General features: G+C 35.1%; 1 protein-coding gene across 5 annotated transcripts in view; it reads left to right on the top strand.

Moving 5' to 3' along the window:
• MLLT10 (MLLT10 histone lysine methyltransferase DOT1L cofactor) overlaps window positions 1-15,087 on the top strand; it is a 146,995-nt gene that overhangs the window by 50,088 nt on the left and 81,820 nt on the right. For 4 of the 5 annotated variants that reach the window (XM_074574494.1, XM_074574493.1, XM_074574492.1 and 1 more), the window contains exons 6-8: window positions 1,598-1,701; window positions 4,179-4,272; window positions 5,998-6,093. In XM_074574494.1, the coding sequence (XP_074430595.1) occupies window positions 1,598-1,701; window positions 4,179-4,272; window positions 5,998-6,093 (294 nt within the window). The remainder of the gene's footprint in view (window positions 1-1,597; window positions 1,702-4,178; window positions 4,273-5,997; window positions 6,094-15,087) is intronic. The other variant, XM_074574496.1, reaches the window with a different exon arrangement.

Raw genomic sequence — 15,087 nt, 5'->3', positions numbered from 1 at the left:
GAGTCTTGCATGTTAACAAAAACGCTTTAGTTAGCTGAGGTCTCATGTTAAATGTTGTTCTAAACACTTCTGTAAACGGCTGTTCTGATCTGTGAATTTCACTCATTATTATGTCTTTCTAAGTAATACTGGTTTTGCGTTATATCCTTTTTATTTTTTTATTTTGGTAGTATCTTGGTCCATTTTTCTTAAACTGTATTTTCTACTTCCCCTGGTTGGTGTTCTTTTTATTTTTTATTCTACTGATTCTCTGCCTTACTGAAGGGAGGTTGTGATACAATTGCAATAAGTCAGTTACAGTTTAAATGTAGACAGGTTTTTTTTTTTTTTTTGGGGGGAAAAAAAAGGTTTATCTTTTCTCATCTAAGATCTTGTAATGGATTTCTACAGAGGTAGCAGTGTGTTGCTGATGTTTGTTACCTCAATAAGGTTCTCTCTCATTTAAAAACAGACACTTCACTGCCTCAGTGCTGGAGGATACTTTCATTAAGAATCTATTCTTAAATTGTTAAATTTTACACATAATTGTGATACAATAGAATCTCTAAATGGTATTTCAGTAACTAGGACAGTAAAAAATTGAAAGAGATTTAGTTTTGCCTGATGTTTCTTCCTGGAATGCTGGTGAGAGATTGCAGCGATGTCTAGTATAGTAGTGAGATTCCATACAGCATGTATCTATGTTTATTTGCCACATGTTAAAAAAAAAAAATCAAATAATGAGAAAGATTTTGGATTCTTTTTGTCTTAATTTTTTTTTCCATTTCACTGAGAATGTTTTTGAAAATATTACAAATTACAATTGAAAATATTGCAAATTACAAATCCCAGTAAAACAAATAAATTGACAGAAATGCTATGGAAAGATTTTCAGACAGATTGTTTTAATTTTAGCTTGTTTTTGAGGTTGAGATGGGTTTAATATACTAATTTAAGCTTTGTTTACAGAAGGTTCTTGCTTGATTAGTTTCTAAGATATTTGTGGGGCTGTCCAAGTCATGCTGAAATTAAAGCAGAGTTCTGTTAAACACCATATTTAATTAAAGGTAACTAAGCATCATATGAATATTGAAACATGCTATGAGCCTTCTGAAAATTCTTTACACCAAATGTACAAATAAAATTTTAAGTTTGCAGTTCTTCTGTACGTAACGTTGTAGACATATACATGTATATATCTTGTACCATTAGGCACTCAGTCTAATTTGATGTTTCTGAATGCCACCAATACAGGTAATGTTAAATGAATGTGAAAATGATTGGAACCTAAGAGGACATAAACACAAACTTGAAAGCAAGGAAAATGCTGAAGCCTAGTGCTATTGACCCTTGGCTGTTTAACCATTTGGCTAGTTGAATAGCGATACAGAATTTAAGTAAATTAGTATTTGTATTGCTTTAGTGTTGATGAAGTGTTACACAGATCCCAAGTGTCTACCAGGTGATCTCCTTTTGCAAACAAACATAATTAGACTTTTTATGAAGAAGTTCTTATATAAGCTTAGCTGCAAAATCCAGTAGTTCTCACCATAGAATCTCCTGTGAGTAACAGAATTCATTTGTATGCTTATCATGTTAAGTATTTTCTCTTTGATAGACATGCTATATTTGTGATGAACAAGGCAGAGAAAGTAAAGCAGCCACTGGTGCTTGTATGACATGTAACAAACATGGATGTCGACAAGCTTTTCATGTAACATGGTAAGTATATTTTATTATTTAACATATCTGATGTTCCAAAAAGAATCAATGCACACAATGTAATGAATAAACTCTTTATTTAGTGAATTTCTGAGTAAAGAAGTGAAGTGGTTTTTGTGGAAGTACCTAACTTCATTATAATAGAGTTTACTAACAATATGACAGTGGTAGCATAGACATTGCTGTGAGCTGCAAAAGCTGTCTGAAAATACTCCCTTGGGTTGTATTAAATGCTGTGTGCTACAGTGAATAAGGTTTAGTGGTTTTTTTCTTAGTTTTTCTTAGATGATATTTTATAGGATATGAGAATGTGAAGACATTGTTTGTTTACCTTCTGCTAACTGATTTTATGCGTGCTTTTGGTAAAGCAGTGGGAAAAATTATTGAACTATACATAAAAATGCACTAGACTCACCCCTTCTGGTCCAGATTTCCAAACATTTGGGGGTAATTCACCTCACTGGTTTTATCTAAATGGTACACCTCTATCCTGAACTATTCATTTAGGTTTCATGTATAGCCATTGGAGAAAAACAGCTGTGTCCACCATCTAATTTATTCCACTTTAAGATATTTAGGTTTGCTTGCATTCAGGAGTTGCTTGTCTCACTTTATGGACTTCTAAAAGAGGCTGGATAATTAGATAAAACTACATGTCAACAGCTAGAAGGAGGCAAAAGGAGTTCCACCCCAAAATTTACAGGCACTATTTGTTTTTTCAAATTCAGCTGAAGCTAATTTGCAATAGATAGATAGCAGATTTACACAGATTGTCTAGCTACATAATCTGGATTTACCTGTCTGTTTTATGAGTGCCCCAGTACGCTGCTTCATGACCAACAGAGTCAGGTATTTGCACACCTACTTAAATTACTCAAATATATTTTCTTCAGCGTAATCAAGTGATACTTTGAATGTCTTGTGCAGATCTTAAAGGATATAGTTCTGTAGCTTAGGCGCTGATTTCTTGGCAGCTCTGCTTTTTTTTAATTTATTTTAATTACTTAACTATCTGGCAGGTTTTACTCTTTCATAAGCATCTTAATTTTTCATTGGATGTGATCAATGTCAAGTTTCTTTTTGTGGTGAAAATGGATTGTGTTCCCAAAGCATGCATAACATATAAAGAAGTTACTTACAGATGTGAAAAAATGTATATATCCAAGTGTTTGAATGAAAACGTCTCTCTTCTTTCGAACAATTGGATGCATACAAGAATCCTTTCAGTCTTTTCTTCTTTCTTCCAAAACTCTGTTTTCAGTGAATGCTGTAAAGAACATGAGAATTAGATCCAAAATGAAAATACTTACCTTGTCATTTTTTAGTATTTTTTGATTCTAAAAAACGCTAGGTATGTACTATAAAATGATATCTAGTCAGAGAGTACTGTGACTGAGGATATTGAGAGAGTTCTGCAATATTTAAAAAATGGAAGAAAAATGTGAAAACTACAGAAGGCAGAGATCCAAGGTGAGGTGTATCAATATTGGGTTATAATGTCTAAGGAAGAATGAGCTTGGGTTCATCCATTTTTGTATGGCAAGCTTAGAACAATAGATTTTTGCTTAAAGAGATCCTGTTAAATGTTTTCTGTAGTTGACATCTGCTGTAGGTGTGCATGTATTTAGGAAGCAGTATTTCTAGATTGCCTAAGAACATAATGTATAAATGGAGGGGAAAGTGATTTTAAAAAGCAATGAAAATAAGCTGCCTTATGTATTGTTCTTTCATTTAAATACTCCCGTGCATCATTCTGACTGTAACATTACATTATTATGCTAATGAAAATGATATAGAAAATGAAGCTGAATATTTGTTTTTTCAATGTCTAAGTTGGTTTTGATAAAGAAAATAAATCAACATTACAAATGGGGAAAAGCAAATTTGATTTGAAAAAATGTAGTAGAATAAGGTAGTAATTAGCCCAGGCAAGGAAAGTTGTAAGTCTTGTTCTTTTTAAAAGAAATTAACCTGCCACAGTCTTTTAAACCAATAAATATAGTTTGATTTATTATGTCATTGAAGTATTATTTTAAAAAAAAAAAGTAATTTTCCTGGCAAAGCACAGAAAGATGTTTGGAACTTGAGAAAAATTTGCTCTTTGGATCTACAGTATGGTTTTGTTAAAAACTGTTCTTTCCATAGGTAATTTCTGGCTTGAATTTGAGCTAAGAATCATTGTAAATTGCTTGGTTTGTTTATTTGTTGGAGTAGCTGCATAATAAATGTAGATTTTCAAGCTATAAGCTTGTGTGAATGGCTTAAAGACTATGAAAAAGGCATCAGGCCAAAGTATAAACATGTTTTTCACTGGGCTACAAAGGTTGGTTATGTGCTTGCATGCCACTAGAAGTCACTTGTTTGGAAATCGCTTCTGTTAAATGCAGATGTAAGTATCCATACATTATCTGCTGTAATAGTGTGGTACAAGTTGATGTAAAATTGCTTTTCTTGAATGTCATTTCGTTTATTTTTAGTGCACAGTTTGCGGGACTTCTTTGTGAAGAAGAAGGCAATGGTGCAGATAACGTCCAATACTGTGGCTACTGTAAATACCATTTTAGTAAACTGGTATGTATTCATTAAATTCTATAAATAAATGTCACTTATTTTTTCACTCTGAATTGCCATTAATACTAGAAATAATATTTTCATGTAGCTCAGAGGGTAGATTCTATTTTGTTGAAACAATGTTTTAATGACAGTTACAGAAATACTGGCTGAAAATGTTTGTATAAGTGGTTACTTTCTAGATGTGTTGGTTTTTACCCTCTGGCAGAAACAGCATGCACATTTAGTGTTTTTTTCATTAGGTTCCTGTACTGTTTTCTTTTGCAATTTGATTAGTTATCTTCTAGGAATTTAGTCCATTTTGGAATAATCTAGAAAATATTACTTGTTATCCTGTATATGAGAGAGTAAATAAGCCCTCCATTTCTTTCTGCCTCTGTTACTTTTTTTTTTTTGTGTGTGTGTTTTTTCCTTTTGTCCTATCTCTCACCGTGTAGCCAGTGGATATTCCCTGCCTCTAAGTTTTCTGAAACACAACCTCAAGGAAGTGACCTGAGGTTTGATTTTACAAAAAAACAAACCAAGCAAACAAAAAACTTTGAAATATCTCAGTTATTTCAGTAGGTTTTGGATCACACCTCTGGATTCTTTCCTGTCACTTCTTATCATCAGTTTGACAGATCCAGATATCTGTTTCTGTGTACGTGTGTGTGTGTGGACTTGAAGGACTTACTGATATTTAAAAAATGTTTTTTATGAATATTGAATTATGAAAATTAAAATATGTAAACTTGAGTTCAGATACTGCCATGAGTATAGTTAAACTTGATTATTTCTTGTTTTCACTGCTAAAAAAGGTGAATACTTGGGTGACTTTTGAATAGGTTGCAATGAGGTAAAAACACAGGGCAAATGAAGCATTTTAGCTTTCTGGAAGATAAGCTTGGTGAGGTTAGCTCTGTGCTTTTGTGAATATTGATGAGTTTGCTTCATAATGAAGATAAGTCAGGGCTTTCTAGGCCCTTAATAAGCTAAGATTTTATTTTTTTTATTATCTTGAGCTAAGTATACAAAATGACAAAAAACGCTCTATTACTTAGCAGTGAAGGCAAGCTCTTACACAATTACGCATTTGATTTGTATGTTCCAGTACAGCTATGATTGAGAACACGTATGTTTATTTAAAAAGCAAGTTTAATGATAAAGACATAACTCCATATTTGACATGTAATTAGTTAGCTTTCCGTTACGAAACTACAGTGGTAAGAACAGTAAAGACTGGCAAGATCACTTAAGTGTTTTAGTGGTTCTTTAGGATTACTGTGACTGTTTATGCCTGGTAAATACAGGTGTTTAGTATTTACTACTAAATGAAGATGGTGGGTGGGGTATATCTACTATACCACTGAAAACTTTGGTTGGCAAACCACTGACCTGAAGCATCTTTATAAAGCCACCTCAGTTAAGATAAAATAACAAACCTTTTGAACACTGGCCTAACATAAAGTATTTTCAGTCCCAGACTAGGCTCTCAATAATTACAGAAATACAAGCAATTATGTCTGCTGCTTGTAAATGCATACATGACCATAGCTTTTTTTCCTGGTATACATTGGTTAGTCTTGTTCATATTATTAGTGTTAGTAATTTGTCAGTAATTTTTCAGTTACTGAAGTTTTTTTTTTCTTCAAGCAGTAAGGCATCTTATCAGTTGAAATGCTTTATACTTTTTATTTATTCAAATGGTTCCTTTTCTCTATCCATAAATATATTTTCTCTTTTTAGAAAAAGAGCAAACGGGGATCTAATAGGTCATATGATCAAAGTTTAAGTGATTCTTCCTCTCACTCTCAGGATAAACATCATGAGAAGGAGAAAAAAGTAAGTGGATTTGTCGTTGCTAATTATGTGGCACATCTGCTTAATAGTAGCACTTTCTGATAAACTTAGTTTTTGCTAAAAAGCGTGAAGGAAATCTTGTTCCTGAAACACTGAATAATTAATAACACAGATGATAAACAGGAGGTAGGTACTAGGGTCCAATGAGGAAACATCTTCAGGTGCACTGGTATGTGCTCCTTCCTATTCCTGTTTATCATCACTTTTGGGATACACACTGAAATATACCCGTCGGGAAGGCTGTTTCCATACAGTTTCCTTGCATAGTTTTCCATTAGAGATTATTTTGTGTAGCATTTGTGACTAGGTGGGAAAGACATACAGGGGTAGATCTTTTAGCAAGTGTGCTGATAAACACAATTTAACTTTACATATTTGTAAAAAAGAATTTTAAATTTGTAATGATTATTACTTTACGTTTTTATTACTGCTAGATTAATAGTTGCCTATGGGAAATTTGTCATTTAAATCCAACACAGAGTGATAACAGACAGTGGCACAATAATGCAAATTTGCTTTGGCTCTTTTTTAGCCCTCTAATAATAGATGCAAAACTCCTCACTTGCATGCATCCTGTACAACTAACTTAATAGATTTTTTTCTGCAGGTGTGGGGAGACTTAGTTTTGCATTGTTCAAAATCATTACATAAAAAATTGAAATCAAAGAGTGTATTGGCCAAATGTGTATTATATGAAGGAGCTATATTTATAGTGACAGGAAATTGAATAACAAATGTCAGTCTTCAGACCCTTAGCCTCCTTAATATTTGATTTGGTTTTTAAGCTCACTTTGACTTTGAATGGGTGTTGATCTCCATTGTTCTTGGATAATCTTCTAAAAAGTGTCTTTAGGTCTGGTTATTGATGTAGGTGAATAGTTCCATTTTCATCTGGTAATGCAGGGGAGAGACTGTGCATTGCGATGTGGTTGTACTTCTAAATCTGAATTTATGACTAACATAAGAATAGTATGGGATTTTGGAAAATCAATTTTTCTTAGTAACACATTGGTGGAAAAAACAATCTTGAATTATAGACTACAGAATTACCTGCAAGGTAAAACCTTACCCATATTTGCCATATTTTTTTATCTTAGTTTGCTTAGTTTTTCACCACTATCATATTTCAGGTCCTGTTTTGTCAAAATGTATTTATGGATTTTTACTCACATTGACAAAACTTTGAAGTTAAATTTGAAGAAACTTTGAAGTATGAGCATGAAGCCTATATTCAGTTTTGTATGTCTGAGCAGTGCAAAAAACCTGTGGTTTGGGGTTTTTGTTGTTGCTTTTTTTAGTGACTTTGGAGATACTATGCTGCTTCAGGTTGTAATACCTGTAAAATCTTCAGGGGGTACTTGGAGGGCCTTTCTAACAGAGTGTGTTCAGCCAATGTATCAGTTATTTTTTTCTGCTAGCTGCTTGCTTCTCCTGCTCTGGAAGTGTTTTGTGGATCTCTAGAAATAGTTAATGTTGTGGCTTGCCTTTACAAGTCCTGACCTATTTCTGTGACTTGAAGTTAGGTAGGATATTAAAGTTTTTTCTGCCTTTCATAAGCTGAAACATGGTAATCCAGAAGATCTCATGATCTGTAATACCAAGTGAAGCAATGCGGTGTGAAGCACTGACCTATTATTTCACATTGTTTAATTTGCTTTATTTATGTTGTATAATAACAAAACACTATTCTAGTTAAAACCACAAAGTGGTGAAAAAAGTTGCAATTTCCTAAAGCTGTTAATCGCCTAACTTTTTGTGGCTACTGATTTTTTTGTTTGGCTTTTTTAATCTTATGTGTTCTGTAGCTAAAGAATGACCTGTGCTTTGCAAAATGCTAATCTTCAGTCAATGAACCGTATGTGGTACGGAGGCTCATTTTCTTGGTAAATTTGATTACCTTCTGCATGTGATGTCTTATTTGATATAGTGAATCAAATACACAGTGTATCTTGGAGGAGTAGGGTCATTTTTTAGGGTGACTTTCCTTATTTCCCTCTTCTATAAATCCGTTTGGAATCTAGATATTACAGCAAATACGTATACCTTTCTTCCCAGATACAGTGGTGTCTCCCCCTCCCCTCCCAGGAAGGGCACACTAGTTTCTACTTTATCTTTCATCTTGTTCTTAGGAAATTTGGATAATCTGATTTTTAGACATCCTTAAAGCTTTCCCTTTTGCCAAGCAGAAGCTGTGTGAGTTGAGGATTGGAACCATTTTTATTGCTCAGACCTCAAAAGCAATCCATTTGCATATAAAATATTATTCTGCAATAAGAAGAGGTTGGTCTGAAAATGCTGATGTGGATAGCTGTTGTTTTTGTAAACAGACACTGAGTTGAAAGCATGTATTTTCCTTCATAATATGTTTTTAGTCTCTTCTGGGCACTGTGCTTACAAAATCAATAGCAAATATATAAGGGTATAATAATTAAGAAAAACCAAACCCAAACTAAACCTTTGGTATGATTTAATTTTAATGAGGTATTTGAATCTACAGAATAAGTAGCTTAATTATATTCTGATTACTGCTGCACTAAGTATTGTTAGTTTCTATGGCAGAGATGTTATTTAGAAATGATTAGAGATGAGGCTATGTGCCTCATAAGTAGGGTTGGTAGTACATTGCTTGGCATCACATTATAATATCTCTTTTTTCAGGGCTGAGGTGTTTACCTCAAGCTTTTTAGGGAAAAACTTAGGCCACCATGAGGCTGTGTAAGAATACCTTGCTTTGCTAATGTCCCTGGCAGCCTTATCTTTGGAAGGGGCTAAAGAAGGAACTAAACATGTCTGGGATATGACCTTTGTGTAAAGGAAGTGTTTCTTGCCACTTATGTGAAAATTAGGCAAGCTTACTAGCATCATATGTTTAAGACTTCTGAAAAATGTGTATTTACCACATAGTGAGTAAGTACTATATAGCAGCTGAATTACACAAATTCCTTTTCTACTAGAAGTGCTTTGGTCTGGACTGAGCTGGAAGGGGAAATTTATAACTCTTTGCTATGATGACTCATATGATGTAAAATAAATAATAACGGGCTTGTGACTGAAGACCAAAAATGTGTAAGAAGTGGTGATTAAAGAGGGGAAAAAGAGCAAAGTAGTGACAAGGAGCCCCAGGGCACTGTTACAGAAGTTGGATGGTGTCACTCTGAGGAGAACCTAAAATGCAGGAGCCAGGACAGGTGTTCTAAACGCTGAGCTGCGGGCTAAAGAGAATTCATTGTGGGCCTCTCCTTGCTGCTTGTCCTGTTCTTTGTCCTGGTTTGAGTGACAGAGGACTAACTTCTCTTCTAATGCTTGGGAAAACTGCACTTTTAGATGTCTCTAGTGTCTGAATTCATGAAAATATTTACTTTCTAGCCAGCTAGGCTATGTGGGATTCAAGGTCTCGGTGTTTTTGAGCCTTGCCAGGTGCATGGATGAGGAGGAGAGAGGCCCGGCCTGGCCAACAGGATTATTTTATATGGTGAACATCACATACAGTATAAATTAGAGTGTTTGCTGCGTAGTTCTCTCTGTCCCTTGATGGTGGCGGTCCAGAGAACTCCTTGCCCCGGTGCCGGACCCCTGAGCCCTTCCCTTCCTCCCGAAGCCTCAGTGCTCGCAGTGTCTGACATTTGCTGTCCACTGCTGGGAGTGCACAGCTTCCTGCTGATAGAATTGGCTGAGTATAATCCTTGTATGTTTTACATTGGTATCGGGATCAATACTGGTTCTTTAGTATTATTGTTAATGATTTAGTGTTACCGTATTAAATCTATTTATATTTCAGCCCTTGTGTTTCCTTGTTTTCCCCAGTTCCCTTTCCTGGGGTGGGGGAGGGGTCATTGGATGATAGAATGATTGTCTAAAAGACAATAAATTGTTATGGGTTTCTCAAACTGTAACATCTTTAGGAAACATTACACCTTCTCTGATTATGAGGGGAGAAACTTGAACATCTAAGAAGAGTTTGAGACAGTGTGTGACATTCAGCGTGTTATGCTGAAACCATGAGTTTGGTTGTTAGGCCCACAGGAAGGGAAAATTTTTAAAACACACGTTTACTGACTGAAAGTTTCCATGGGCTAGCTGTGTGTTCGTTTGTGAACTGCATTCTGAACTGCCCAAACTTTCCCAATATGTTGTGAGGGAGCCTACATTCATATGTCAGGGCTATGAATTTCATTTGGGAGAAAGGCACTCGATGCTTTTTAATGTATTTTAATGGTCTGTGTGGGTTGTTACAAATCAAGCCCTAAACACTCGGCTCAAGTGTTCATTCACTATCTGAGTAACTGACTGTGAGAAGATAAAATTGACCTGCCATGCATCAGTAAGATTCTGTGGCAAAAATAGGAACAGACTGCAGTTCTTTGGGTTACCGTTCAGCTGCATGAGCAGTAATTTCCGTTTTTTCCCTTTAAAAAAAATAGTGTTCTGATTTAGTCCTGAAGAGTCAATTTAAAGTACTGTATAAAGTAGAGTGTTGCAAAGGCAATTCTAATTATGTCACTGCTCTGCTAATTGCCTTATTTCATAAACTTAATAATGTTATTTGAACATTGTGATTTTTTGTGTAACTTTTTAGGGAAAAAAGCTCCAGACTCCCCTCAGTAATGCAGTATCCCACTGCATTTTTTCTATGATTCTATGGTTTTTATTTATTTTTAAAGTTTTCTTAATTGTTTTAATAGATGTGACTGTCTAATACTTCTAAGTGTTCTTGACATATGAAGCAAAATTGTAAGAATGCTAAAGATAACGAGAAGAAAAGTGTTTTGCAAACACCATTAAAGTACTTCAACTTTAATTATTGAAGTAATGCTAGATAAATATTATTCAAATGAGAATTGTGTGATATGGATGCTAATGGTGATTCTTATCTGTTACTTGTTTCAAATTCTGTTAAGTCAGAGGGAAAGAAGAATGCCTCTAAAACACGTCTAAAAACTGGTCAATAAGTACGTAACATATGTTGCTCAGTGTATAGATGGTCTTTAATCTATCTATGAGCTGCAGAACCTGGTTCCTGTTTCCTAAGACTGAGTTTTTGTGTGGGTTCCCTGGTTTTCAAAAAGGGTTGACTTCATGCAGCAGTCTGTTACTTTTGGTGCTGACGAATAGTATTTCTGTTTCTGGGCACCTGTCCTTTACTGACTGTAGGAGTGTAATTTTTTCTTTTTTAACATACCTCTTCATGTCAACTTGTGTTGAAAGTCTATTTATTTGGGAAGACTGACAGAGTGTGACTGTGTAAATAAAATTTCATTAGAAAGTTACTCTATCTGAGTGTATTCAGTAACATGTATCTTTAAAGTCTGCAGGATAAAGAGCAAAGGTGGCATCTTGTTGCTTGATTTGTTGCCTGCTGAAGTTCTGTGTTAACTTCTGCTGTATTCTGTGTCAGCCTGATAATCAACTTTGTGTAATCTACTGGACCTGACACCAGTTGGTATAGATGGCAAAGCAAAATGATCTGTTGTGGAGGTCAGGAAGAACTATATAAACAGATAAATTTGTTTTAATTTAAATTTTCTTTTATTTTAGTAAGAGAAAAAGTAGGAACTTCTGTTTCAGTTATCATGCTTATCATGGAATTACTGATTTGACTACCTCATATTTTTCTAACCTTACAGTAACACATTATATGTATTATGGGAAAAAGAGTAATGCTTTTAGTGTACATTAGCATAACAAACACCTCATAATAGTATCAAGCTTGGCACCTGGGATTAGTTAATTATTGTACAATCAAAATGACAAACACACCACCTCAGGTATACTTAAAAACTGCTCTGTAAGATGTAGCATTTTGTAAGGCTGCATTAACTGCAGCTGTCCCTTTTACCTCAAAGTACACATTTTAGTCTTCTGCTTTTCACCGTGAAAGAAAACAAACTCAAAACCAGACCCCTGCAGAACCTGTGCACGAAATAATGGTGATTGGTAGCAGTGATAATTGTCTCTGTATACCGTAAAACTGAAATTCCACAGGTGGCAAAATCCTAAAACATTTGTATGAAGAAACTCTGTTATTTATTTGTTCCTTTCATGGAGCTGCTACTTCATCGTGGTTTTTATAGGCATCTCTAGAGCAATGCTGTGAGAGATTTTTGAGTAGATCTCTACTGTAGTAAGTTCGCACTGTGCTCATCAAACAAGAGTTGTGGTTTTTTAAAGAAAAACCACATTGTTAGTCCGGATGTCTTCCTTAATCTGCAATGATCAACCAAAAAACTTTGTTTCATTGAAAAATTGCTATGATATATTTGAGGTATTATTAGGTGTTACTCTTACTTATTTTATTTATTATTTATGCTATTATTACATATTAGTTACTTCAGTTTCATTAATATGTTCACAAAATTTTAAGAAAAGATTTTTTGTCTGATTATGATTTTGATTTTTCTACAAGTTCAGTGTGTAGTAGCATCATTTATGTAACTCATTAATGTTTGTGCTCTGACACATTATAAGATAGATGAGAGTAATTTTTGAATAACTGGGGTAAAAAGTAAGCTGAACTTTGAAGAGACGTGAACGTTTCTTGCTTGAGAAAATCATGCAATATTGTTTGTATTAACTTGTAAACCAAATGACACCTGAGCATTAAAAATAGGTCATTAAGGTTACTTCTTGATTTTTTTGTTTCTGTTTGAGAAATATATCTTCCTATACTTCCACTCTGTAGCTATAACTGTGAGAGATGTATGAGAAAAAGGTGCTTTGAGATATTATTGTTCCTTGCTTTGGATCCTAGATTAATACAAGGTTATTAGTACTTTATGTTAACTTCATAGCAGTGTCTAGAAGGTCATCTTGATACTGTTCTATAAAGTTGCATGTATAAGCTCTTCACCAGGTACAATGTTTTGTGTGCTGGTAGACCATATGCAGTTAAAGGTGATCTGCAATGTTAAGCTTATTGAGCCAGGAAAATTAAATGTACTCCTTTTGCTTGCCATTCTATTCGCCTATTTCTTGACATATACTTGATGGGTATCCTTAAGTTACCTTGCAGACAGTGGAGCATTTCACAGTGTGTAACACGATACATATTTTGAAGTTTTAAATACTTGCAATTTATATAGTTGCCTTGATTTAGTTAATCTTGCACCATTTTTGAAGTTATAAAGTGCTACTTGAGTGTTTAGCACTGAGTATCTATCACTAACGGTTAATATTAAACTGTGTAAATAACAGAAAAAGTGTATTTTAATGTTAAATATCAAAAGAAGAGTAGCTTATTCTGATTGAGTTGTGCACCTAAGAGAAGCTTTGACTGACATTCTTATCATCGATTCTTGAGTCTTTTTACCATTGGCAGTTAAAATTCTGACCATTATCCCTGTATTGAAGTGAAGTTTTTGAGTCTTTTAATTAATTGTATCAAAGATTAGTACTTAAGAACAAGTTACATTCTTAGAGCTAAATATGTATGTATTTGAATAATGCTGCTTGCTGGTTTTGACTGGGGTAGAGTTTTTTCTTCATAGTAACTAGTATAGGGCTATGTTTTGGATTTGTGCTGAAAACAGTGTTGATAATGCAGAGAAGTTTTCAATATTACTGAGCAGTGCTTACACAGAGTAAGGCCTTTTCTGCTTCTCACCCCACCCCACCAGTGAACAGGCTGGGGGTGCACAAGAACTTGGGAGAGGACAGAGCTGGGACAGCTGACCCCAACTGACCAAAGGGATGTCACATGCCATATGATGTCATGATTGGTTTGTAAAGCTGGGGCAAGAAGGAGGAAGGGGGTGATGTTTGGAATGATGGCATTTGTCTTCCCAAGTAACCATTACATGTGATGGAGCCCTGCTTTCCTGGAGATGGCTGAACCACCTGCCCGTGGATGGGAAGCAGTGAATGAATTTCTTGTTTTGCTTTGCTTGCATGCGTGGCTTTTGCTTTACCTATTAAACTACGCTTATCTCAACCCATGAGTTTTCCCCTCACCTTTACTCTTCTGATTCCCTGGGGGGAGCGAGCGAGGGGCTATATGGTGCTTAGTTGCTGGCTGAGGTTAAACTATGACATACTGGCAGTAGTGTTCTACCTCTCCCTATCCTGTGCCTATATCCTTCTATTGCTGTGACTGCAGCAACACTGCCACTGCATTTAATTTTCCTGCTGTGGTTTATACCGTATAAAATGATAGATAGATGAATGCCTGAGCTAGGGCTGTTCTTGTCAAAACAAGATAAATTTGGATTTGAATTTGAAACTTGTGGACCATAGGCATCTTTCATTCTGGAATTGTTATGCCTATATTACTAATAGCTAGTAGTCACAAATAAAAGGCCAAGCAGTTCTTGTATTAGGGATTAGCAAGAACTATATGCAGCTTTTTATTAGAGACGTTAGTTGTGATGGTGGCAGCTCTGTATTTACAAGCTTCAGTGATGGAAAGATAGCGCAGAAAATCCATAAATGACAAAAGCACCAATCTGAGTACTCTGTGCTAATACAACATTCTGATATGTTGGAATTATTTGGAGGAGTCAAAAACTGAAAAATGATTCAGATATTCAGATGATTTTGCTTACAAGAATAACTAAGGAAAATAGATTTTAAAATGTTGTGGTTGTGAACAACCAAATGTGGTGGTGGTTATGATTTTTGTAAAGAGAGGCGGATAAAAATGGAATAATTCAGGATCAGCCCAAGCAGGTTTGTCTGAAGGGCCAAGCACTGGTACTTGCTGATAGTGTGCATGTGTTTTAATTCTTTCAAAATAGAAGTTAGTCTCCTCTTCCCTGGGCAGGTGAGCTCTTGCTCCTCTGTTTTGTGTCTATCTCTTTGTGTCCCTGTTAGTGTTCGTTGCTCACACTCTTTTGCTGAACTAACCTAGCTCACTAAACCAGCAGAAAACTATCCACTTTGGTTTTTGTTGCTGCTGTTTTAGCAGTTTGAATTGGCACACAGAAGGTCTGACAGGTTAATGAAATGAAGTACTGTGGAAACCTCTTTGGAGAAGGCTGTGCA

Source organism: Larus michahellis, chromosome 2, assembly GCF_964199755.1.
Source record: "Larus michahellis chromosome 2, bLarMic1.1, whole genome shotgun sequence".
NCBI classification, from domain to species: Eukaryota; Metazoa; Chordata; class Aves; order Charadriiformes; family Laridae; genus Larus; species Larus michahellis.
Note: the sequence above shows the minus strand (reverse complement) of the source record. Positions and strands in the feature narration are given on the sequence as shown.